General features: G+C 44.9%; 1 protein-coding gene across 5 annotated transcripts in view; it reads left to right on the top strand.

The window, feature by feature from the left end:
• Positions 1 to 2,248: 2,248 nt before the first annotated feature.
• Positions 2,249 to 27,833, top strand: part of LOC138652092 (protein KASH5-like) — a 43,901-nt gene continuing 18,316 nt past the window's right edge. For 2 of the 5 annotated variants that reach the window (XM_069742819.1, XM_069742822.1), the window contains exons 1-6: positions 2,249 to 2,333; positions 3,430 to 3,507; positions 3,599 to 3,655; positions 15,219 to 15,278; positions 20,708 to 20,772; positions 25,304 to 25,385. In XM_069742819.1, coding sequence (XP_069598920.1) covers positions 2,277 to 2,333; positions 3,430 to 3,507; positions 3,599 to 3,655; positions 15,219 to 15,278; positions 20,708 to 20,772; positions 25,304 to 25,385 — 399 coding nt within the window. In that variant the 5' untranslated portion in view covers positions 2,249 to 2,276. The remainder of the gene's footprint in view (positions 2,334 to 3,429; positions 3,508 to 3,598; positions 3,656 to 15,218; positions 15,279 to 20,707; positions 20,773 to 25,303; positions 25,386 to 27,833) is intronic. The other 3 variants (XM_069742821.1, XM_069742820.1, XM_069742824.1) reach the window with 3 other exon arrangements.

Raw genomic sequence — 27,833 nt, 5'->3', positions numbered from 1 at the left:
CGCACATACAGTGACCTGGCAATAACCCAAAAAACAAGAACGAGCTCTGAGACGTGGGAACTCTGTTGACCGCAATCCCTAATCCTCTCCAACCACACTAAAGGCAGCCGTGGATTGCGCCTAACTCTCCCTATGCAACTCGGCACGGCCTGAGAAACTAGCTAGCCTGAAGATAGAAAATAAGCCTACCTTGCCTCAGAGAAATACCCCAAAGGAAAAGGCAGCCCCCACATATAATGACTGTGAGTTAAGATGAAAAGACAAACGTAGAGATGAAATAGATTTAGCAAAGGGAGGCCCAACTTTCTGAACAGAGCGAGGATAGGAAAGGTAACTTTGCGGTCAACACAAAACCCTACAAAAACCACGCAAAGGGGGCAAAAAGACCCTCTGTACCAAACTAACGGCACGGAGTTACACCCTCTGCGTCCCAGAGCTTCCAGCAAGCAGAAAAAAACAAATTGACAAGCTGGACAGAAAAAAACAGCAAACAAATAGCAAAGAGGAACTTAGCTATGCAGAGCAGCAGGCCACAGGAACGATCCAGGAGGAAACAAGTCCAATACTAGAACATTGATTGGAGGCCAGGATCAAAGCACTAGGTGGAGTTAAATAGAGCAGCACCTAACGACTTCACCACATCACCTGAGGAAGGAAACTCAGAAGCCGCAGTACCACTTTCCTCCACCAACGGAAGCTCACAGAGAGAACCAGCCGAAGTACCACTTGTGACCACAGGAGGGAGCTCTGCCACAGAATTCACAACAGGTCAGTCTTTGGTATTGGTATAAACAGCTGTCCTGAGTAGAGATTAATTAATTGGTGTCAAGCTTGTGCCCTAGACTGGTTGGCGCGGGCGTGCGGGGGTGTGGCCCCACTGTGCCACAGACCAGACTACCCTGGAAGGGGCGTAACTAAGTAGTTTCCTTGGTCTTCGCTGGAGCCTCTGATGGTAAGGTCAGGCTTGTGCGGCAGGAAGCTACCAGGTGCTACTCCATGGTGGTGTCTGGCTGTGGCTGCTGATCCCACCGGGAACGGAACATAGACAGGCAAGCGGGCATGGCGGGCACTCTGGCAGACAGGCGGGCACGGCTGGGACACAGGCAGGCGGACGGGTACTACAGAGACACTGGCAGGCGGGCACGGCTGGCTCTCTGGTAGGCAGGCAGGTACGGCTGGCTCTCTGGCAGGACAGGTGGACAAGGCTGGTACACTGGAAGAACCGGTAGGGACCGGTGTGCAGGCAGGTATGTAAACAACAGGTAAGAACGTGTTCAGACAGGAGGACTTAAGAAAAGGTAGAGAAAGACCACAAGAGCGGATGCAGAGCGAAAGCACAAGAGCTAGAGCCAAGAACAGAAATGCAGGAGGCGGAGCCAAGTGCAGAAATGCAGGAGGCGGAGCCAAGAGCAGGAGCCACGCGCAGAAATGCAGGAGGCAGAGCCAAGAGCAGAAGGCGGAGCCACGTGCAGAAATGCAGGAGGCGGAGCCAAGAGCAAGAGATGTAGAACCGCAAGGAGCGGAGCCAGGTAGAACCACAAGGAGTGGAGCCGCAAAGCAAGAGCTGAGCAGAGCCGTAGAGCAAAGCCACAGAGTGCAGAGCAAGGTCAGAGTGCAGAGCCGAGAGCAAAGCCACAGAGTGTAGAGCTGAGAGCAGAACAAAGTCAGAGGGCAGAGCTGAGTGCAGAGCACGACACAGAGTGCAGAGCTAAGAGCAAAGCCACAGAGTGCAGAGCAAGGTCACAGAATGCAGAGCAAGGAGCAAAGCAAGGTCGTAGAGAGCAGAACCAAAAGCAGAGCAAAGCAGGACACAGAGTACGCACAGCAGAGAAAGGAAACCAAGGCAGGGATATAAACAGACACAGGAACAGGACTAGGCTAAGACAAAGTCAGGAACAGGCAAAGGCACAGAGACATGGACACAAGCCAGGGTACAACACCCCTCTGGGTGGCTACACAAGGACACAAGCCAGGGTACTAAGCCTCACTGGGTGGCTACGCTACACAGGACACAGACCATGGTACAACGCCCCCCCTGGGTGGCAGACACAAGAGTAACAGAGACAGGGCCTGGCACCTCAGCAGCTAAGAACTGACTGAGGGAATAAGTTGCACAGGCCCCCACCAATGGGTGGGGATCTCTTAAATACAGGAAGCCTCATGGCAATTGGCCAGGGACACCTTAGCAAGTGCACACAGACTCAATAAGACACAGGAGTTGCCGGTGCCGCCCCTCTATGCACACAGACAGAGCATGCACAGAGCAAACAGCAGACATGAGGCACACAGCATGGAGCTGGCAGCAGAGAGAAGTCACAACAAGGCCCAGAGAAGTGAGTTTGAGTGTAATGCAGGTGGGGGATGGGAGGCCATGCAGTGATGCCAGCAGGGTTGTTACAATTTGCTTTTAATTTTTTTGGGGATTTGCTTTGCGCCAATCCAACAAAAAGACAAGTAGCTAGCTGGCATTTTGCTGGATTCTAGAGGGGCAGAAAGAGATTGAAAATTTTTTTTTAAATCATACACAACTCTAGTCTGGTCGTCTTGTTCAATCACAATGACATCTTCGGTGCCTCCATCGTAGACTAGTCCCAGGGTCTAAGCCAGTATTCCCCAACTCCGGTCCTCAAGAACCACCAACACGTCATGTTTTCAGTATTTCCTTAGTATTGCACAGGTGATAATTGCATCACCTGGACAGGCAAGCATTCAATCACCTGTGCAATAGTAAGGAAATCCTGAAAACATGACCTGTTGGTGGCTCTTGAGGACCGGAGTTGGGGAACACTGCGCTAAGCAATTCCAGAGTCTCTAAAATTGCCACTGAAGACCAGACTGAAGAAGACTGGATCAGAATGGGACTGTGGAACAAGACAGGGCTTGTCGTGTGTACATTTTTTTGGCTATGTTTGTAACGCTCTGGGGTCTGGAAAGACCTGAGAATATAATAACTTACATTTTATTTGTATTGAATAAATTTGATGCAAATTGAATTTCCTGACCGAATTCAAGCAAATTTGTCGATTTCAAATTTTGGCAAATCCACTCATTTTTAGTCCTGAGTAGCGATGAGCGAATATGCTCGGATAAGGTGCTATCCCACCATGCTTGTGTGCCAAGAGTATCTTGGGCATGCTCGAAAAATATGCTTGAGTCACTGCAGCTGCGTTTCTCGTGGTAGTTAGACAGCCACAACATGCAGGGATCACCTGTTTGCTAGGCAATGCCTGCATGTGTTGTGGTTGCCTAATATCACGAGACATGTAGCCGCGGGGAGTCAAACATATTTTTCGAGCACACTCTTGGCACATGAGCATGGTTGGATAATACCTAATCCGAACACGTTCGCTCATCACTAGTCCTCCTGAGCATTGTTTTTTGGTAAAATATGGGGTGCGCTTTTTTAATAAAAACAAATATGACTTGTAGAATGATAAGCTGCTTTCACAAAATGAGAAGGTCAAAGAGAAACTGGATAGTCTCAGAATGGAAAACGCCAAGTTACTGGTGAGTGTACACTGCAGAAGTGGATGGTGGAGTTTATCTATGGAAGCTCTGCATGCTGTGACTATCTTATTTTTGTCTATTTTATTAATAGCAACAACTAGACGAATATGAAAACCTACTAGTACAGAAAGATGAAATACTGACGCAGGTGAGTTCATCAGGAATCATGTTTATACAGTGTGTGGACTTTAGGAACCATTTTTTTAATTATTATTGGTCTGATGCATCTAATGTACAGTAAAAAGTGAAACAACTTCAGACTCAAGCCATTGTACAACCTTTCATCTGTCACCTTCTTTTGCAGTTTAAATGGAATATTGGTCACCATCAGTGGCCTATCTAAAGTCTGATGGGCTCCAGTGCAAAATTTGGACCTGGGCCCTCACCTCCATGTTGATCAGATATATTGGCTCTTGTAGCGTCCTATATTCTATAAAGACATATATGTTCACTCTCCATGTAATAATGTCCCCATCCTGGCACCTTCCTATAATAATGTCCTCCATCCTGGGCCCATTTCTTTAATAATGACACCCATCCTGTTTTCCTTTCTGTAATGATGTCCCCATCATGGGCTCCTTCCTGGTATAATGTCCCTCTTCCTGATCCACTTCCAGCAATATTGTCTCCTATCATGGGCCCCTTCTTAGTACAATGCCCCCATCCTGAACCCCTTCTAAGAATAATGTCCTCATCCTGGCCCCTTCCTGTAACAATGTCTCCCTTCCTGGTATAATGACCCTCATCCTGGTGTAATGTCCCACATCCTGGACCCCTTCCTGGTATAATGTCCCCATCCTGGACCCCTTTCTGCTGTAATGTCCTCCATCCTGGACCCCTTCTTGGTATAATGACCCCATCCTGGTGTAATGTCCCCCATCCTGGACCCCTTCCTGGTGTAATGTCCCCCATCCTGGACCCCTTCCTGGTGTAATGTCCTCCATCCTGGACCCCTTTCTGGTGTAATGTCCACAATCCTGGACCCCTTTCTGGTGTAATCTCTCCTTCCTGGTGTAATGTCCCCCATCTTGGACCCCTTCCTGGTGTAATGTCCCCATCCTGGACCCCTTCCTGGTGTAATGTCCCCATCCTGGACCCCTTCCTGGTGTAATGTCCCCATTCTGGACCCCTTCCTTGTGTAATGTCCTCCATCCTGGACCCCTTCCTGGTGTAATGTCCCCCATCCTGGACCCTTCCTGATGTAATGTCCCCATCCTTGACTCCTTCCTGGTGTAATGTCCCCCATCCTGGACCCTTCCTGATGTAATGTCCCCATCCTGGACCCCTTCCTGGTGTAATGTCCCCATTCTGGACCCCATCCTTGTGTAATGTCCTCCATCCTGGACTCCTTCCTGGTGTAATGTCCCCCATCCTGGACCCCTTCCTGGTGTAATGTCCCCCATCCTGGACCCCTTCCTGGTGTAATGTCCCCCATCCTGGACCCCTTTCTGGTGTAGTGTCCTCCATCCTGGACACCTTCCTGGTATAATGACCCCATCCTGGTGTAATGTCCCCCATCCTGCACCCCTTCCTGGTGTAATGTCCCCCATCCTGGACTCCTTCCTGGTGTAATGTCCTCCATCCTGGACCCCTTTCTGGTGTAATGTTCTCCATCCTGGACCCCTTTCTGGTGTAATCTCCCCTTCCTGGTGTAATGTCCCCCATCTTGGACTCCTTCCTGGTGTAATGTCCCCATCCTGGACCCCTTCCTGGTGTAATGTCCCCATCCTGGACCCCTTCCTGGTGTAATGTCCCCATCCTGGACCCCTTCCTGGTGTAATGTCCCCATTCTGGACCCCTTTCTGGTGTAGTGTCCCCCATTCTGGACCCCTTTCTGGTGTAGTGTCCTCCATCCTGGACACCTTGCTGGTATAATGACCCCATCCTGGTGTAATGTCTCCCATCCTGGACCCCTTCCTGGTGTAATGTCCCCCATTCTGGACCCCTTTCTGGTGTAATCTCCCCTTCCTGGTGTAATGTCCCCCATCTTGGACCCCTTCCTTGTGTAATGTCCTCCATCCTGGACCCCTTCCTGGTGTAATGTCCCCCATCCTGGACTCCTTCCTGGTATAATGTCCCCCATCCTGGACCCCTTTCTGGTGTAGTGTCCTCCATCCTGGACACCTTGCTGGTATAATGACCACATCCTGGTGTAATGTCTCCCATCCTGGACCCCTTCCTGGTGTAATGTCCCCCATTCTGGACCCCATCCTGGTGTAATGTCCCCATCTTGGACCCCTTCCTGATGTAATGTCCTCCATCTTGGACCCTTCTGGTGTAATGTCCCCTATCCTGGACCCCTTCCTGAAGTTATGTCCCCATCGTGGACCCCTTCCTAATGTAATGTCCTCCATCCTGGACCCCTTTCTGGTGTAATATCCCCATCTTGGACCCCTTCCTGGTGTAATGTCCTCCATCCTGGACCCCTTTCTGGTGTAATATCCCCATCTTGGACCCCTTCCTGGTGTAATGTCCTCCATCCTGGACACCTTCCTGGTGTAATGTCCCCCATCCTGGACCCCTTCCTGGGGTAATGTCCCCATCCTGGACACCTTCCTGGTGTAATGTCCCCCATCCTGGACCCCTTCCTGGTGTAATGTCCTCCATCCTGCACCCCTTTCTGGTGTAATGTCCCCATTCTGGACCCCTTCCTGGTGTAATGTCCCCCTTCCTGGTGTAATGTCCCCCTTCCTGGTGTAATGTCCCCCATCCTGGATCCCTTCCTGGTGTAATGTTTCCATCCTGGACCACTTCCTGGTGTAATGTCCTTTATCTAGGACCCCTTCCTGGTGTAATGTCCTTTATCTAGGACCCCTTCCTGGTGTAATGTCCCCATCCTGCACCCCTTCCTGGTGTAATGTCCCCCATCCTGGACCCCTTCCTGGTATAATGCCCCCATCTTGGACCCCATCCTGGTGTAATGTCTTCCATCCTGGACCCCTTTCTGGTCTAATATCCCCATCTTGGACTTCCTGGACCCCTTTTTGGTGTATTGTCCCCTATCCTGGACCCCTTCCCGATGTAATGTCCGCATCCTGGACCCCTTCCTGGTGTAATATCTGCATCCTGGACCCCTTCCTGGTGTAATGTCCCCATCCTGGACCCCTTCCTGATGTAATGTCCCCATCCTGGACCCCTTCCTGGTGTAATGTCCCCCATCCTAGGCCCTTTCTTAGTATATTGACTCCCATCCCGATATAATCTAGAGGTCTGTTTGAAGGCCAGAACACTATATCATTTTATTTTTCTGTTGGTAAATTAAAATAAGGGAGCCAAACCCTTTTTAAAAATGTCATGAAAACATAAATATGTATGCAAATTCCCCGTTATATAAAACTAAATATATGATTAAAGATTTAAGTCTGCCTTTTAAAGAGTTTTTCAAAATTTCCTCCCCTTTTCCTTAAAAAACTTGTAAAAATTTGCTTATGCTAAGCATGAGCCTCAGTCAACAGAATTCTCTTACAATGAAAAATTATAAAATAATAAAAGTTACAAATGCCACCCATTCTGTCATTGTGCATGGCTCCTTATCCAATAATGGATGGACATTTGTCATTTGTTTTAAAGGTATATTGTTTGTAAAGATCCGGGGACCAAAGCCAGAGACAAAACTAGTCCAGCCCCGCCTCTAGCCAGCACCTCCCAGCACAGCTGCAGGTGATTGACAGGTCTCTCACATAGCAAGAAACCTGTCAAATCACCTATGGCGGTGCTGAGAAAAGCCATCTGGGGCAGCACTGGACTAGTGTAATTTCTACCTATAGTCTTTAAAGTATACACTATCTGAAACACAGGAGCGTTTCACAGAATAATTAGACCTGGGGATCTGACAACCAAAAGTAGGGAAAGTAGGGGTAGTAAAGAGCCTGATAACTGTCAGTTTTATCTATATATATAAGAGGCATCGTGATTAGTCGCTAATCTCACCCCCTGCGCAGTAGCTCCGCCTCCCAGCCCATTACCACACACAATCCCGCCCCCCACATTACCACACACAATCCCACCCCCACCACATTACCACACACAATCCCGCCCCCCACCACATTACCACACACAATCCCGCCCCCCACCACATTACCACACACAATCCCGCCCCCACCACATTACCACACACAATCCCGCCCCCCACCACATTACCACACACAATCCGGCCCCCCACCACATTACCACACACAATCCCGCCCCCCACCACATTACCACACACAATACCGCCACCCCACCACATTACCACACACAATCCCGCCCCCCCACCACATTACCACACACAATCCCGCCCCCCACCACATTACCACACACAATCCCGCCCCCCACCACATTATCACACACAATCCTGCCCCCCCACCACATGACCACACACAATTCCGCCCCCACCACATTACCACACACAATCCTGCCCCACCACATCACCACACATAATCCCGCCCCATTACCACACACAATCCCGCCCCCCACCACATAACCACACATAATTCCGCCCCACCACATATAATCCTGCCCCCACCACATCACCACACATAATTCTGCCCCCCAACACCACACATAATCCTGCCCCCCATTACCACATATAATTTCGCCCACCCACCACATTACCACACATAATCCAGCCCCCACACCACATCACCACACATAATCCCCCCACCACATCATCACACATTATCCCGCCCCCCACATTACCACACATAATCCCGCCCCCCCACCACATTACCACACATAATCCCGCCCCACCCACATTACCACACATAATCCCCCACCACATCACCACACATAATCTCGTCCCCCACCACATCACCACACATAATTCCTCCCCCAACACATCACCACACATAATCCCGCCCCCAACACATCACCACACATAATCCCGCCCCCACCCCATTAACACACATAATCCCCCCACCACATCACCACACATAATCTCGTCCCCCAACACATCACCACAAATAATCCCGCCCCCCACATCACCACACATAATCCCACCCCCCACCACATCACCACACATAATCCCGCCCCCCACCACATCACCACATATAATACCGCTCCCCAACACATCACCACACATAATCCCGCCCCACCACATCACCACACATAATCCCGCCCCCCACCCCATTACCACATAATCCCATTTCCCCACCACATCACCACACATAATCTCGCCCCCAACACATCACCACACATAATCCTGCCCCCCACATCACCACACATAATCCCGCCCCCCCACCACATCACCACACATAATCCCGCCCCCCACCACATCACCACACATAATCCCGCCCCCCACATCACCACATATAATACCGCCCACCAACACATCACCACACATAATCCCGCCCCACTACATCACCACACATAATCCCGCAGCCACCCCATTACCACATAATCCCGTTTCCCCACCACATCACCACACATAATCTCGCCCCCATCACATCACCACACATAATCCTGCCCCCCACGACATTACCACAGGTAATCCCGCCCCCCACCACATTACCACACATAATCCTGCCCCCCACCACATTACCACACATAATTCCGCCCCCCCCCCACATTACCACATGAGGCTCCGTCCCCACTCATTACCACACAAGGCTCCATCCACACACATTACCACTTGAGGCTCCGTCCCCACACATTACCACACGAAGCTCCGTCCCCACACATTACCACACGAGGCTCCGTCCCCACACATTACCACACGAGGCTCCGTCCCCACACATTACTACACGAGGCTCCGTCCCCACACATTACCACACGAGGCTCCGTCCCCACACATTACCACACGAGGCTCCGTCCCCACACATTACCACACGAAGCTCTGTCCCAACACATTACCACACGAGGCTCCGTCCCCACACATTACCACACGAGACTCCGTCCCCACACATTACTACACGAGGCTCCGTCCCCACACATTACCACACGAGGCTCCGTCCCCACACATTACCACACGAGGCTCCGTCCCCACACATTACCACACGAGGCTCCATCCCCACACATTACCACACGAAGCTCCGTCCCCACACATTACCACACGAGGCTCCGTCCCCACACATTACCACACGAGGCTCCGTCCCAACACATTACCACACGAGGCTCCGTCCCCACACATTACCACACGAGGCTCCGTCCCCACACATTACCACACGAGGCTCCGTCCCCACACATTACCACACGAAGCTCCGTCCCCACACATTACCACACGAGGCTCCGTCCCCACACATTACCACACGAGGCTCCATCCCAACACATTACCACACGAGGCTCCGTCCCCACACATTACCACACGAGGCTCTGTCCCAACACATTACCACACGAGGCTCCGTCCCCACACATTACTACACGAGACTCCGTCCCCACACATTACTACACGAGGCTCCGTCCCCACACATTACCACACGAGGCTCCGTCCCCACACATTACCACACGAGGCTCCGTCCCCACACATTACCACACGAAGCTCTGTCCCAACACATTACCACACGAGGCTCCGTCCCCACACATTACTACACGAGACTCCGTCCCCACACATTACTACACGAGGCTCCGTCCCCACACATTACCACACGAGGCTCCGTCCCCACACATTACCACACGAGGCTCCGTCCCCACACATTACCACACGAGGCTCCATCCCCACACATTACCACACGAAGCTCCGTCCCCACACATTACCACACGAGGCTCCGTCCCCACACATTACCACACGAGGCTCCGTCCCAACACATTACCACACGAGGCTCCGTCCCCACACATTACCACACGAGGCTCCGTCCCAACACATTACCACACGAGGCTCCGTCCCCACACATTACCACACGAGGCTCCGTCCCCACACATTACCACACGAGGCTCCGTCCCAACACATTACCACACGAGGCTCCGTCCCCACACATTACCACACGAGGCTCCATCTCCACACTGTTATTAACTTCATTTTAAGTTAATTTACCACCTGCGTAAGCGCTATTGAATGTTGTCATTATTTACTTTACTTTAATCAACCAACCAATTAGATAGCAACGAGCGTGTCGAGCGTTAGCTGGCTGGAAAAAGCTAGTTAGTTTTTATAAACAGTATCATTTAGAAAACCGATTGGTCTGGGGCTAGGTAATAAGGATTGTAGTGATAGGCAGGAGGTAGGCACTCTATAACGCCACAATCACACAGTCAGTATTCGGTCAGTAGTTTACCTCAATATTTGGTCAGTACTTTACCTCAATATTTGTAAGCCAAAACCAGGAGTGGGTGATAAATACAGAAGTGGTGCATATGTTTATTATACTTTACCTCTGATTGTCCCACTCCTGGTTTTGGCTTACAAATACTGATGTAAAATACTGACCAAATACTGAACTCCTGTATGTAAGGAAATCTCAAGATACATAGAATATAACCAGTAGATGTCACTGGAGCCTCAGAAGATTTGCTCTGCACTTCACAATCCACCAGATATAATGATTCTTTTCACAATATGTTCGAGTTAACATAAGATTTAACAACCTGTATTCTTATTATTGAAGAAAAAGAAAATGCCATTGTTAGGTGCTAGGCTTTGTACTGTGTATAAATTAAAGGGGTATTGTCATCTCCAAGATCCTATCCCAATATGAAATAGATGTAATAATTATAAAGACAAAGGTACATTCCAAACAGAGCTCAGACATGGAGGGAGGGAGAAGATACAGTAAGCAGGGTTTTAAACTCAGCGGGAGTATTCTTGTACAACCCCTGGCAAAAATGATGGAATCAACGGCCTTGGAGGATGTTCATTCAGTTGTTTAATTTTGTAGAAAAAAAGCAGATCACAGACATGGCACAAAACTAAAGTCATTTCAAATGGCAACTCTCTGGCTTTAAGAAACACTAAAAGAAATCAAGAACAAAAAATGTGGTAGTAATGGTTACTTTTTTTAACCAAGCATAGGGAAAAAAATATGGAATCACTGAATTCTGAGGAAAAAATTATGGAATCATGAAAAACAAACAAACAAAAAAAACCTCCAACACATCACTAGTATTTTGTTGCCCCACCTCTGGCTTTCTAACAGCTTGCAGTCTCTGAGGCCTGGACTTAATGAGTGTCACACAGGACTCTTCATCAATCTGGCTCCAACTTTCTCTGGTTGCTGTTGCCAGATCAGCTTTGCAGGTTGGATTCTTGTCATGGACCATTTTCTTCAACTTCCACCAAAGATTTTCAATTGGATAGGGATCTGGACTATTTGGAGGCCATGACATTGACCTTATGTGTATTTTTACAAGGAATGTTTTCACAATTTTTGCTCAAAGTCAGGATGCATTGTCATCTTGAAAAATGATGTCATCATCCCCAAACATCCTTTCAATTGATGGGATAAGAAAAGTGTCCAAAATATCAACATAAACTTGTGCATTTATTGAAGATGTAATGACAGCCATCTCCCCAGTGCCTTTACCTGATATGCAGCCCCATATCATCGATGACTGTGGAAATTTGCATGTTCTCGTCAGGCAGTCATCTTTATAAAGCTCTTTGGAACGACACCAAACAAAAGTTCCAGCATCATCACCTTGCCCAATGCAGATTCGCGATTCATCGCTGAATATGACTTTCATCCAGTCATCCACAGTCCACGATTGCTTTTCCTTAGCCCACTATAACCTTGTTTTTTTTCTGTTTAGGTGTTAATGATGGCTTTTGTTTAGCTTTTCTGTATGTAAATCCCATTTCCTTTAGGCGGTTTCTTACAGTTCGGTCACAGACGTTGACTCCAGTTTCCACCCATTCGTTCCTCATTTGTTTTGTTGTGCATTTTCTGTTTTGGAGACATATTGCTTTAAGTTTCCAGTCTTGACGCTTTGATGTCTTCCTTGGTCTACCAGTATGTTTGCCTTTAACAACCTTCCCATGTTGTTTGTATTTGGTCCAGATTTTAGACTCAGCTGACTGTGAACAACCAATATCGTTTGCAACATTGCGTGATGATTTACCCTCTTTTAAGAGTTTGATAATCCTCTCCTTTGTTTCAATTGACATCTCTCCTGTTGGAGCCATGATTCATGTCAGTCCACTTGGTGCAACAGCTCTCCAAGGTGCGATCGCTCCTTTTTAGCTGCAGACTAATTTGATGCAGGTGTTATTTTTGGGTATGAAAATTTACAGGGTATTTCCATGATTTTTTTCCTCAAAATTGAGTGATTCCGTATTTTTTTCCCTATGCTTGGTTAAAAAAAGTAACCATTACGGACTACTACATTTTTTGTTCTTAATTTCTTTTACTTTTTCTTAAAGCCAGAAAGTTGCCTTTTGAAATAACTTTAGTTTTGTACCATGTCTGTGATCGGCTTTTTTTCAACAAAATTAAACAACTGAATGAGCATCCTCCAAGGCCGATGATTCCATAATTTTTGCCAGGGGTTGTATACTCACCGCAAATCCCTACAGGAGGACATATCTTCTCACTTTTTTTCTTTTTCCCCCATTTCTCAGCGCTGTTTAGAATATACCTTTGTATTTTTTCTACTTTATCTGACAGCAGGTGGTTACTGTCACCCAAACTTAGCAGCTAGAAACTCAGGAGTTTGTCAAAGCGCCAGTGGGCTTTGTATATAATTGTAAAATTTGCAAATATCTTAAATTACAAATGCAGTATAGTTTTTCTGATTCACTATGTCTTTCCTCATGTGCAGGCATTGCAGGACCTTATTACACCAATAGATTTCTCATTATATATTAGGGATCCCTTCAACTATGTATAGACAACAAAAAATGGGAGAACAAAGAAGGACCACTGATCCAATGTATAAAAATATATAAACAGCACGTTTTATTAATAAGTATAATACATATAACAAATACAAAAAAATATGGATACTTGACAGATGGGATAGTACATAGACCAATATGTGCACGGAACACCGATGCCACAATGTACCGTAAGTAGAAGGAGGACAGCAGTATATAATACTAACAATGATGACTCCCTATAGAGCATGGGAGATATACCTATATCATAATAGAATATCCAAAAAACATCCACCCACAGCTCAAAATAATACACCTAACCTGCTATCCACCGAATACATAATACCAAAGGTATAGCGGGCTGCATATATGGCTGTTACTATATAATACTCATATAACACTCAATAAACCGAAAAAGCGGCCAGCCCCAATACAGGAAATAACCCCAGTAAATGTCACTATAATAGAACCACGCGCACCTTTGCCACCATGTCTACAGGTATGGTTCTATGATAGTGACATTTACTGGGGTTATTTCCTGTATTGGGGCTGGCCGCTTTTTCGGTATTATGTATTCGGTGGATAACAGGTTAGGTGTATTATTTTGAGCTGTGGGTGGATGTTTTTTGGATATTCTATCATGATATAGGTATATCTCCCATGCTCTATAGGGAGTCATCATTGTTAGTATTATATACTGCTGTCCTCCTTCTACTTACATTGTGGCATCGGTGTTCCGTGCACATATTGGTCTATGTACTATCCCATCTGTCAAGTATCCATATTTTTTTGTATTTGTTATATGTATTATACTTATTAATAAAACGTGCTGTTTATATATTTTTATACATTGGATCAGTGGTCCTTCTTTGTTCTCCCATTTTTTATTGCAGGACCTTATGTATACAAGTTACGACCACTGATGTAGTGACAGTTAGTTTGCCAGTTGGTTATGGTCATAACCATAGATGCCTGTCACACTGTGACGGTCTTTGGTAAAGAAAGGGAGCCTCAAACTGTCTCTGGAATTGGAACTGTAACTATCCCTGTCCTGGGGTACACTTGAAGGTAGAGAAGCCTGAGACTCTGACTTTACTATGCTCCTGTTAAACCCTGATCTGTCCCCTCCCCAACCCCAGAAATGTAAGGTAAATAAGACACAAAGAGAAAACAGGGATAACAGAAAACCTCTATCATAGAAAAGCACTAACCAACAATAGGGAGGAGCATAGGGACAGGGAGGAATAAACTAAATGGGAACAGGGACCAGGAAATAAACACACACGTACTACAGCAAAACACAGAAAAGTACTACAACAGCTCTACTTCAATCACTTAGCTTTAGCACACCGCACAGGAAGACAAATATTTCACCGACAGGGACAAAAAGGTCTGGCCAATTTTTATAGGAAGAGGTAATGACCAGATCAGAAGCAGCGTAAATGGAGCTGCATGTTTCTGACCAGCACAGAAGGGTTTTTAACCTCTTCAGCACCAGAGGAAACTAAAGCCATTTAAAATCACACCATCTCTATAGAAGACCTCCAGTTCATTACTCAACGTGACCGTCTAACTCCAGGTCTTCCAGGGGCATGTTACACCCTCGTGACAATACCTAAGCTACTGAAATGCCTGCACATGAGAAAAGAGACATAGCAAATTAGAAAAACTATACTATATTTCTAACTGGAGGTATTTGCTAATATTATTATTATTCCACCTACTACATATTGGGATAGGATCTTGGAGATGGGAATACCCCTTTAACTCAGGGGCCTAGGTGGGGCAGGGGGAAATAAGGGCATTTGCCCCAGGTGCTGGGTTTCAGGGTGGGTGATAATGAGTCACTTTGCCTGGTTCAAGATATTTAGATACAGCGTGGGGGCAGCATATTGACCCTTGCCCGAGGTGACGGACAGCGTAGCCACGGCTCAGGATTACAAAATATGCATGTGAAAACTATTAATTTCAACTATGTAAATATTTCTAGAAAATTATCCAATTAGAAGAACTAATGGGACTAGTGGAAGAACAAAAAACATTGTTACAGGTAGGTCAGCTCATTTTTTGCAAATATTTACGTCTGTCTGTTTAGTTACAATGGTTTCAAGTAGTGATGAGCGAATATGCTCGTTACTTGAGTTTTCCGAGCATGCTCGGGTGTTCTCTGAGTATTTTGGGCGTGTTCGTAGATGACGTTTTTCTCTTCTCAGCTGCATGATTTGCGGCTGTTAGACAACCTGAACACATGCAGGGATTGCCTATTTGCTAGGGAATCCCCACATGTATTCAGGCTGTCTAGCAGCTGCAAATCATGCAGCTGCGGGGACTCAAACATAATCTCCGAGCACGCCCAAAATACTCGGAGAGCACCCGAGCATGCTCGGAAAACCTGAATAACGAGCATATTCGCTCATCACTATTTTCAAGTTATCATCATTTCTGCATAAACACACATATTGTCTGTCTAGTGTTGCCCATCGACAGCCCAGGCGATTTCACATGTTCTGCACTGTTTACCTGTGACAAGATGAGTTGCTCCAACGGACGTCAAGTTAATAACATTTTCACTTAGTCTTCTTCTGTAAAGCTAAATGAAATGTGTGTAGTTTCTATCCTGTACTTGGACAATATTAAAGACAAATCACATCACTCTGGACATGTTGACCCACTTTTGTTGGACAATTAATCACCACAAACTCACTTTCTTCCACTCTTTCATCTTTTTTTCAGCATGGCAGAGCTTCAGGCTTATATCTGAGATACCTCAAAGGACAGATCCCTCAACGGACTGATCCCTCTATTTGGTTCTATCATCATTTGGCCTCTAAATCAGCTGCGTGCACCTTACAAGGATTGCCTCATGTAGCTCATCTTTATTATCACCCCACACCACCATGAGACATCAGTTTGGTCCTTGAAGTACTGCAGTCAACTCCTTTCGAGCTCCTTCGCTGTATCTCTTTACGCCTGCTTTACTAGAAAGTTTCCTTTTGGTGGTCATTACTTCCATTACTCCCCTTTCATGGTTTTCACCAGTAGAAGGTAGTTCTCCATGACACGATCCCATCTATTTTGCCCAAGGTTGTATTGACATTCCATCTCAATGAGGATATCATTCTGCCCTCCTTTTGGCCTTCTCTATTCTATCCCTCATAATTTGGATACAGTCTGAACATTGCACATCTACCTCTCCCAAACCACCTCTTTCGCTTGGGCGGATTTCCTTCGTTTATTCTTCCAGATGGTCCCAGGAATGGGTCCACCAGAATTTAAAGTCAGAGTGGACTGTTGGTGCTGATCAACCATAAACGAGGCTAACCAATTGGAGGGCAAAGATGGGCATCTTCCCATCCTGGCAGAAGGAGCATCATAGAAAACCTGTGCCTTACAGGTGTGCAAAGCCGTCATGTTCTGTTGCATCAAATTTTATAGCATGCATACACTATTTCTCTATTGTTGTCTCATTCCTAAGGACTTCTCTGGATCCTCCTAAAGTCCTCTGTCCTCCAATGCCTTGGATGAAAAACATTGGCTTTTTGTTATTTACAAAAGCCATTTCTGGAATCGTAAATTGGGAGACAAAACACCTATCAATAAATATTCTTTCTTTCTACAGTTTTGCTCTTTCTTTACAAGAGGTTTCACATTTCTCAGGCTCATTTATGGTTATTGTTCATTATGTTTATTACATATGCATTTTAATGAGATATAGCTTCTCAATAGGTTCTACACAATTTTCTAAAGTTTGTGCTTTTCTAATGTTTATTATTGGTCTTGATGGAATTATAGTTTTTTAATATACAATCCGATTTCAAGGTATCCTAACGTTTATTAAGAAAATAGTTATTATCTGTCTTTATTTACTTTGTATCCTTTTTCTCTATTACGAAGTCCGATTTCGTTCATATGCTGAACAAATTATAGATAGGGGATGCTCTTTTTTTGTTTTTTTTTTGTCTGTACTTTACATTTTTTCTTTTAACCTTTTACCCAAGTAGGAGCCTGCCTTTGTAGTGAAAAAATAGCTAACAGTAGCTAACAATAAAAAGAACGTTTACATCATATATAAAAATATTTAGAATTGAGAGTCCTCAGTGGTTGATACCTTTTAATGGCTAACTGAAAAGATGGTAACGAATTACAAGCTTTTGAGATTACACAGGTCTCTTCATCAGGCAAAGACTAAAACAAATTCTGAAGAATCACATATTTATGCATAACATGGCATTTTTTTTCTTTTTTCTATGCCATCTTGTGCATAAATATGTGATTCTTCAGAATTTGTTTTAGTCTTTGCCTGATGAAGAGACCTGTGTAGTCTCGAAAGCTTGCAATTTGTTACCATCTTTTCAGTTAGCCATTAAAAGGTATCAACCACTGAGGACTCTCAATTCTAAATATTTTTCTATCCACTGGCTAACATGACACCAAGATATATTTCTTTCCTGTATCATACATCATATATAGCACCAAGAATGCTTACAGATTAATTTGTTTCTTAATTGTTCCACGTTCGTTGTCTATTTGATAGAGTGTGGGTGTGAGCTACAATATATTGGCAGAACAACTCAAATTCTCAGTAAAAGATTGAACAACCATTCTTTTAGAATTTTTAAATCACAGGCTATCTTCTCAATTTGGAAAGTCTGTGATTAAAGGGGTTATCCTGAACTATTACATTTTTTCACTATAAGTGTAAGAAGTCAGTTGGCCGCTCCTTCTTCTCCACTCTGTGCCCCTGGAGGACTCTGACCCGGAAGGTATGCCGCCGCTCTCCTTATCAGGCCACCTCTTCCACCTGGTGGTGCCTGATTGTCATTTGTGTTTCGCATTTGATTCTGGCTCCACGTCCTTCTGACATCTCGTCCTCCAGTCTGCCCTTTTAGCCTGTAGTCCTTTGTTTGCTCCCTTGCCTATTTCCTCACCTGCCCTCTCTCCTTCGTTTCTTTATAGTGCAAGTCTCCCAGTGTCTCCTGATTGTCCGTGATGCCGTGTCTTCATCATACCAGTCAGTCTGTGTCTCTATCCTGTGTGTTTTGTATCCCTGCCGTCCCCTCCATTAATACCTTCGTCTCTGTTCTTCCCGTCTACCCTGTGTTCTTTCCGAGTCTACCTGCATCTCTGACCTGTCCATATTCCTGTGCTCCAGCCGTGTTACTTTCACTCCTGTACCTCTCCTCTAGGTACTAGCTGCCACGGCAGTAGTCTCTCTTGGGCCTGCCCCTTACACCCCCTGTATAGAGGATTGTCAGCCGGGTCTACTCGCCCTAGGAAGGTTCGCTGTTGCGGTCCAGGGTGTCCACCTTTGGAGTTCCTCAAGCCTTCTCACAGCATGATTGCCAACATTATACTGATTTTATCCGGCTCTCCGCTGTCTAACTGCGGGGAGCCAGCTGTCAATCACCATGACATTAGCAGGCACATCCCATCAACTGAGCAGCCTGAAAGAAGAGCTGATTTGTTGACGTGGAGTAGTTGAATTGCCAGCAGGAATAGTGAGAGACTGCTCTGCGCCGGTACTGGGTAGAACAGGCTGAAAACCTAAACTAAATAATATACGGTAAGTACAATTGGTGAGGGGCTGACCATTGGAACCCTCACTATTGCAGAACCATGATCCTTGGTTCCAGAACACTGCACTACTGCTATATATGAATGCCGTCAAGAGATACAACAAGTGTCATTCATCTACGACAGGCAATGTTCGGTTCAGGACCCATTATAGTAGAGTACAATATTCTACAAATAAATACAATCCAAAGCACTAGAATTTTATAAGCCTATAAGTTTATATAAAAACTTTATATCACCAAAAAAGCTCTTACCCATTGAGTCATGTAATCCACAAGACCCCTGGGAGTGTCCTGTGGTTGTTTAGTTGTGCCTCCATGGATTGGAGACATATCAAAGATTCTTCAAGGGTCTAGAACCTGTTACTGTCCCGGACTTGTCCCACCTTGGACCAGTTTTGGTAGGAATTAATCACTGTACAACAGGAAGCGTTCACAAGACCTGCCGTGTTGGGGATGTTCTAACACATTTCATTTGGGACATCGTCTTAGTTGCTCAGATTTTTACGTTTGCCCTTTTGTCCTACACCTTTTTTCATCTTCTTTCCTGAAATATTTCTGTAATAGATCTTTTCTATTTAACTGGACCGTCTACTAACATAGCTATATTCTGTCACCTTGTGCCATTCGCAGTAGGAGGATGAGTTTTGCAAAGACTCTTCTAGTTCATTTTCGATGCTGACCATGGTGTTCTTAAAAGTCAAAGTTAAAAGGCATGGATACTCTTCTCATACGTTTTATCTAGTTTAGCCTTCATGTGCCTTAAAAACATGGATCACAATTGGCATTGCTGGATTCTTTTTTGTTTCTTTACATCATTACTTCTGAAGATCTTTTCTATTTTTTCATCTTTACTCGACCAAGTGTCAGTCTGTGTCACTTTTCTGGTTAATCACTAAGCCAAATAGTCAAGTATCTTCTTATTCGCGCTTCATTAGTATTCTCAAAGCCACCTAAGTCTTCTATTATCATAATCTTTGTTTTATTCAGAACTAAAGAGGTTTTCTGCTTCAGACGATTCTTCTTTTGTTAGAAGGGTCTATCTTTGATAAGTCGATGACATGGTAGATGGGGACAGGTGTACAGTTGTCATCCGCAGTACAAGTGTTAGGTTTCCATAGAGCACCATGACATGAAAAATAGAGAACCACATACAGTAGTTCCTATTGAAATTAATTTGTTGTATTGTGTTTCCATGTACCTTAACAATTCTCTTGTATTAGCTCTACATATTTCCTCTTTAGTCTCTATGGCCAGAAACCTCACCGAGCCTGGAAAATATTCCGCACTCACAAATCGGAGAAATGGAGGCATTTTGTTCTCCATCTTCTCGTGACAGTGTGCTCTGTTTGACTAAGATCACACTATATTGACATTTGGGACAAACTCTGACCAGCGTTTCATTCATTCATCAGAGTTTAGTTTGTATAATTGGCCTGATTCTCTCGGATGACCATAGTCTGGCTGTGGCCAATACTCACTTTCCCGCAGCTGGCCAAAGGCTGCAGGTTAAGACATCAAGATCATGCGGCCTTTAGCAACCAAGCGTGAGCAAGGCTTTGGCCACAGCCACGGCCGAACTGTCACTATAGCTAGAACCCAGGCCACACGCAGTTGCACCAGTAGGTAAACCATTTTATGTACATGCCACAAAGAGAAACATGAGCCACTTGACAGCTGAGCCAACAATTGTTAACGTCTACCTTTGGTCTAAACATTTCCACAGAAAGATAATAAATCTGGGTAATTTTTAGATTCTTCAAAGCCAAACCCTCTTTTTTAGGTCCTTTCGAAATTGATTTGGATCAAACATAAAGTGAAAATTATGTGAGATGAATTTATGGAGATGTTTGTACATTTTTCTACAAACCGATGTTCCTTTATTTCTCTTTTCTTTCTTTCTAAGGAACTTAAAAATGAAAAGAATGATCTACATGAAGAACTTTTACAGACCCATGCTGACATTGCCACGTAAGTTACCAGAATGCTATTGATGAAAGTTGTAAGGAACACAGTGATAACATAACAGTACGGTAAACCTTGGAAATGGCCCAGGGAAGCATTGATGAGGATGCAGAGAAAAATCTGACAACAGTGTGTCTAAATGGACTTTCATAAGTTCACTTACAACATTTTATATTGCTGTATAGCCCCCTTAAAGGTAATTTGACAAAAGGTTTTTGCTACCTCATCTGAGAGCAGCCAACAAAGAGACCCTGAATCCAATGATGTATCATTTAGTTTACTAGGTGCAGCTGTTCTGACACAATCAGAGTTCTTATATTTAGCAATATAGCAGAGCTAAGAAATAGTCTATAGACAGTGAGCTTCTTATAATAGGAGGGGGTGAAGTCAGACTAGCATGCATGGGCTGCTGTAGTCCAGGCAATGATAATCAACAGGTGATAAAACTTTCAGTGTAAATAAACTACATCACACAGCCTGACATGTGACACATCATTGAAATCTGTTTAAACCCCTACCTCATGCTGTCCTCGGATTACATAGCAAAAACCTTCTGAGAGACTCCCTTTAACCCCTTTCCGACATCGGGCGTAGTAGTATGCCAATGTCGAACTCCCCCCTCAGTGCCGGAGCCCAGCCCTTTCTGGGCACATGTCAGCTAATATATAAAGCTGACATGTGCCCACAACAGCCGCAGGTGGAATCGCGATCCACCCACAGCTGTTAACCAGTTAAATGCAACTGTCAATTTCTGACAGCAGCATTTAACCCGCTCTTCCCAGAAGCGTGTCGTAAATCCCGCCCATAGGTGACCCCATCACATGATCACGGGTCACCAATTGGTCCACATGGCAACCAGAGGTCTCCACTCAGACCTCTATGGTTGTCATTGCCAGATTGCTATGAGCGCCGACCACCGGCAAGTGAACATTTCTGCTGCACACAGGCGATCTGATCATCTCCTGTGTGTAGCAGAGGCAATTAAAGTATTGCAGCCTCTAGTCTCCCAGAGACTACTGAAACATGCAAAAAGTAAAAAAAAATGTTTTTAAAAATATTTTAAAAAGGTGCACTCAACTATTTTGTGCTATTTTCTGAACTCTTCATTTACAGCCGCACAAGACAGTCCCTGTTTAATAGGTAGCAGGTCTTGAAGATGTCTCAGAGATATTCAGTGCATATACCATAAATGTCTGAGACGGAAGAACCCCATTAAATATTTAATTTTTACATGCATCACACACAATAGATATTTTTTTCCCGAAGAACTTAGCTTTTTCTACTAAAATGACCATGTTGCTTTGTTTTGACGGAAAAACACAGGATCTGGTTCTATTCTGCAACCTTATCATTGAGTCAAGAGGATACCTGTAACATGGCACAGGGTGGTAGCCAGTGGCTTAACTAGAGTCCGATGGGCCCCAGTGCCAGATTTGGACTACCCACCCCATCTTGGTATATATAAATGTCCTCCATCCTGGTATATATGTCACTCATGCTGGCCCTATCCCGGTATACAGTATATACAGTAGGGAAAATGAGTATTTGATTCACTGCTGATTTTGCAGGTTTTCCCACCTACTAAGAATGGAGAGGGCTGTAATTTTTATCGTAGATACAATTCAACTGAGAGAGACAGAATCTAAAAGTAAAATCCAGAAAATCACATTGTATTGCATTGCATTAAATAAGTATTTGATACAATAGTAAAACAGAACTTAATATTTGGTACAGAAACCTTTGTTTGCAATTACAGAGGTCAGACGTTTCTTGTAGTTCTTGGCCAAGTTTGCACACACTGCAGCAGGGATTTTGGACGACTCCTCCATACAGATCTTCTAGCTTTTCAGGTCCTTCTAAAGATTTTTTTATTGGGTTCAGATCTGGAAACTGGCTAGGCCACTCCAGGACTCATGTGGCCACATAACCTTCTCCCATGCGTCCTCCGGATCATCCAGATGCTCACTGGCGAACTTCAAATGGCCTGGACATGTGCTGGCGTAAGCAGGAGGACCTTGCGTGCCCTGCAAAACTTTAATCCATGACCACGTAGTGTGTTACTAACGGTAACGTTTGACACTGTGGTCCCAGCTCTCTTCAGGTCATTCACCAGGTCCTTCCGTGTAGTTCTGGGTGGAATCTTCCTGACCTTTCTCAAAATCATCATTACCCTGCAAGGCGAGACCTTTCTTGTAGCCCCAGATCATGGAAGATTGACAGTCATCTTGTGTTTCTTCCATTTTCTAATAATTGTGCCAACAGTTGTTGCCTTCTCACCAAGTTGCTTGCCTATTGTTCTGTAGACCATTTCAGCTTTGTGCAGGTCTACAGTTTTGTTCCTGGTGTCCTTGGACAGCTCTTTGGTATTGGCCATGGTCAAGAGGTTGGATTGTGGTTGACTGAGTGTGTGGCCAGGTGTCTTTTATGCAGGTAATGCATTGAAACAGGTGCAATTACTACAGATAATGAGTTCAGTGTAGGAGGCTTCTTAAAGAAAAACTAGCAGGTCTGTGAGAGCCAGAATTCTTGCTTTTTATTTATAGGTTCTATCTCTCACAGTTGTAGTGTACCTAAAATAATAATTACAGACCTCTCCATTCTTCGTAAGTGGGAAAACTTGCAAAATTGTCAGTGTATCAAATACTTATTTTCCTCACTGTACATATGTACTCTATCCTGGTATACAGTATATGTTCGCTTTCCTGACCCCATTCTGGTATTTATATCCCCCATCCTGGTATATATGTCTCTTATCCTAGGTCCCATCCTGGTATATACAGTATATCCCCCATCCTGGTATATATGTCCTTTATCCTGGGTCACATCCTAGTAGATATATCCCCCATCCAGGAGTATTTGTCCCTCATCCAGGGCCCCGTCCTGATATATTTATCCCCCAGCCATAAATATATGTCTCTTATCCTTGGCCCCATACTGGTATATGTCCCCATTCTTCTCTGTTCTTTAATGCATAGAAATAAATAAACCATTTTACTCTCCTCTCATCCGCTCCCATGCCATGCGGCGTCCACTTCTGAAGCCGGCAGTTGACTTCAGCATGCAAGTGACGGGAGCGCATGATGTCACTGCTATAGGCCCCAGTCATGTGCACGTCAGCGTCAGCTGCTAGCCTATGAGCCAGCAGTGTACATTGATGCACACAGACCCGACGGGTCTCTGCACCACATACACTTCAGCTGAATGTGCATCTGAGGATGCACATCCGGTTGAAAATCGTGTTGTTATCGCGTAGAAGGCCGTTGCTCCCCTGCCTTGTCTATGCAACCATTGTAATTTTTATAAGTTTTAACGGATTTAAAATAAAGAAAGAACTAATTTTACAAGATGCTAGAACAACAACCCTTTTTTTTTCCTTTGAGAAGGCCCTAGGGGGTAGCCATGGGTGAGGCACTTGTCTGCGACAGTCTTGGCTGGGTGTGTGAACTTGTGATGTGAGGGCACTACAACCATGCAGACTGCATGTAACCAACGTTTCTGGTTGTTTCACAGTTCAGTGAGGGAGAACACCATTCAAAAATAAACTTTTTACTGAATGGGAACTTGGTAGGGAATACATACAAAAGATAGCAGGTACACACAGTGTTATGAACGTTTCCTTTTCAACTTCAAGCACTTTCCACACAGTTTCCTTCCTTCGTTTCTCTACTGCTCTCTATGTCCACTGTTTCTCACTACTCTACCACAACCCAGCTTTAACGTTACAGTGATGCTTAGAAAGTGTCCTTTACTCACCCCGCGGTTTGGCATCTTCTTTCCCTTAAGGGTGCTAGTATGGCAGGACTTAGCTTCAACCTCCCTGTTGCTCTGGAACTCCCACCTGAGACAAACTATTTGTCTCTTGTACTCAGTCCTGTCCAGGCCCGTTACCTTGAGAGCTGTATACTGTAGGCCTTTCTTCTAGGCGTCCTCTCCAATGACCTGTCTCCAGAAAGTCAGTCTGTCTCTTAGTCATTTCTGCTCTGGATCTCGCTATCTCTTTTCTTCGGTCTCCTCTCATTTAGGGTCACCCCAGCATGCGGCAACTTTAGGTCCAGTTGCTATGTACTCCAGGCCTTATCTGACTCTCGGACAGGAAATTGGGCTAGTCCGAAACATTAACTTGAACTGTCACTACGGTCAAACTACTGTCAAACTACACATACTATCAGCATTGCCAACGCCATTGACGCACATCACAAGTCATACTGAGCATCACTGTTAGTTAGTTAGTAAGTAAGGCCGAAAAAAGACATTTGTCCATCCAGTTCAGCCTATATTCCATCATAATAAATCCCCAGATTTATCATAATAAATCCCCTGTTAGCATCGCTTTGTATAACATTTTATAACAATAAACATGTTTCTTCAAGAAGGAAACGTGGGCAGCATGTCCATCTCCTTACATACACATGAAATAAATGTGTCCTGAATGTGACTGAAGGCCGTGTCTTTATACAAGGAATTCAAAAGGAGTTATGCATGGTGGGCAGCTCAGAACAACGAGGGAACACATTTGTCCTTTTCTGTGTCTTTACAGACATTCAAGTCTCTCCCACAAGCATCCTTCCAGCTTTCTATCCGTATGGTCTGTGCGTAATGAAATAGAGGAGATTCAAGAGGTAATGCAATATCATTTACTATAGCTTTAGAAACATCTATACTTTAACCTTGAAAGCCATATTGAAAAAGAAAATCCGATATGGAAAATAATTCACGTAAAGAGATGTGTGTGAACGGTCTCCAAGGCAACTCCAAAGGCAGTAATGTAAAGTCCAGACACAAAAAACGGAGCCGGAAGTATTGATTGGAAAAGGCTAACGAGGTTACAGTAATTTAGTCTGAATGTATTGTGCTTTCGTTTTATGCGGTATTGTCTGTACGGAGGCAGCATCTCATCACGTCTTTAGGTCTAACGCAAACAGTCTCTTGAGAGTGGAAGAGGGCAGGAATACTAGTGCCAACTATTAGGTATTAAAGGTACTAAAAGTCCAAATACGCCCTTGTCACATGACTTTGGATGAGAAGCCAAACCAGAAACTCCATTACCAGACACATGTTTTGTGGTGTTTGCCCCTCATTAGTGCAAAGCAGGAGAACTGGTGTGGCTGGGTGAGAGCCTTCTGGCAGGGCTTCTAAGACATAACGTTACGCCTTGTGCACAGGTCCAGGTTGCTACAGGGAGACTTATAGGCAAAGCAGTGCTTCCTCCCTTCATCCATCTGTCAGAGGCCTCTCACCCAGCCAAGTTAATTCTCATGCTTTGTACCTCAAAACATATGTCTGAAACTTGAGTTTCAGATTATTCTAAGACATGTGGCAAGGCCCTTAAAAGGGTGTAGAATACAGAATGGGCAGAATACAGCGTGTCACTTCAAAGCATTTATTCAAACTTTCATATAAAACAAGGCTATGTATTGTGGCACTGAACTAGTGTCTGTCTTCCTGATGGCCTGAGGAAGGGACAGATTCATTGCTGAAACGTAGACCTATTTTATACAGATGTTTGACTTAATGCTTTGAAGTGCACTCTGGCTTCTTCCGATTCTTCAACAGCACCAAGTTACTCCCGAGCGTCTTCCTTCTCAATTATTATTGGAATCAACAGCAACATCTTCTAACTGACTGGTGTGGACAGGAAGAGCTGCTGCTGATTCTTACATATCTCAAGGTGTCGAAACAGAGTTGTGTCTGGTAGAGATGAGCACCACACTTCTAGCACACTGTTTGTACGCATGTTTGTAACACATCCTTTTAGTTACGGTTCTGCAGTATGCAGCACCCTGAGTTTTTTCTATTTCTTTTTTCGGAAATATTGACTTTTACGATTGCTTCATAAATAAGTGGCACAAAAGTTACTGTTTTCTTCGTCTCTGATGAATCTATTTGCACATTTACTGTATATTCCCAGGGGAACTTTGAATGGCTTATAAGTCTCCCTATGCCAACTTGGCTCTCTCTACAATCTTTCCCTATAATGTCTATATACAACTTTTCGTACCAAGCCAAGAAACAAGCAGGGGTATCACTCGGGAGGAGAGGGGGGGATCACTCTAAATAAAACCAAGTCCAGGTTTCTACTTCAATAATATTAAAACGTGTATTCCAACAAGAGCAGACAACACAATTCAAGCTCAAGAGCTGAGCCCGCACCATCCCGAGCAGACACGGACACCATTATACAGCCAGCATCTGCCTTTAAGCTAGCTCCAATCGCTGCTGCTTAACCACTTAACTGCTGCAGTCAATTGGTCTGTATACACCAGCATCACATCCTGTCTGCCCGTCTATATATGCCAGCATCTCATCCTGTCTGCCCGTCTATATACACCAGTATCTTATCCTATCTCCTGGTCCACATACACCGGCATCTCATCCTATCTCTTGGTCTATATACACCGACATCTCATCATATCTCCTGGTCTATAGACACCAACATCTCATCTTATCTTCTGGTCTATATACAACGGCATCTCATCCTGTCTGCCCGTCTATATATGCCAGCATCTTATCTTATCTCCTGGTCTATATACACACCGACATCTCATCGTATCTCCTGGTCTATACACACCGACATCTCATCCTATCTCCTGGTCTATATACACATCGACATCTCATCCTATCTCCTGGTCTATATACACTGGCATCTCATCTTATCTCCTGGTCTATATACACACCGACATCTCATCCTATCTCCTGGTCTATATACACTGGCATCTCATCTTATCTCCTGGTCTGTATACACATCGGCATCTCATCCTATCTCCTGGTCTATGTACACATCGGCATCTCATCCTATCTCCTGGTCTATATACACTGGCATCTCATCCTATCTCCTGGTCTATAGACACCAGCATCTCATCCCATCTCCTGGTCTATATACACACTGACATCTCATCATGTCTGCCGGTCTATATACACCAACATCTCATCCTATCTCCTGGTCTATAGACACCGACATCTCATCCTATCTCCTGGTCTATATACACACCGACATCTAATCCTATCTCCTGGTGGTCTATAGACACTGGCATCTAATCCTATCTCCTGGTCTATAGACACTGGCATCT

Source organism: Ranitomeya imitator, chromosome 10 (assembly GCF_032444005.1).
Source record: "Ranitomeya imitator isolate aRanImi1 chromosome 10, aRanImi1.pri, whole genome shotgun sequence".
NCBI classification, from domain to species: domain Eukaryota; kingdom Metazoa; phylum Chordata; class Amphibia; order Anura; family Dendrobatidae; genus Ranitomeya; species Ranitomeya imitator.
The sequence above is the reverse complement of the archived record's forward strand: the minus strand, read 5'-3'. Positions and strand labels throughout refer to the sequence as shown.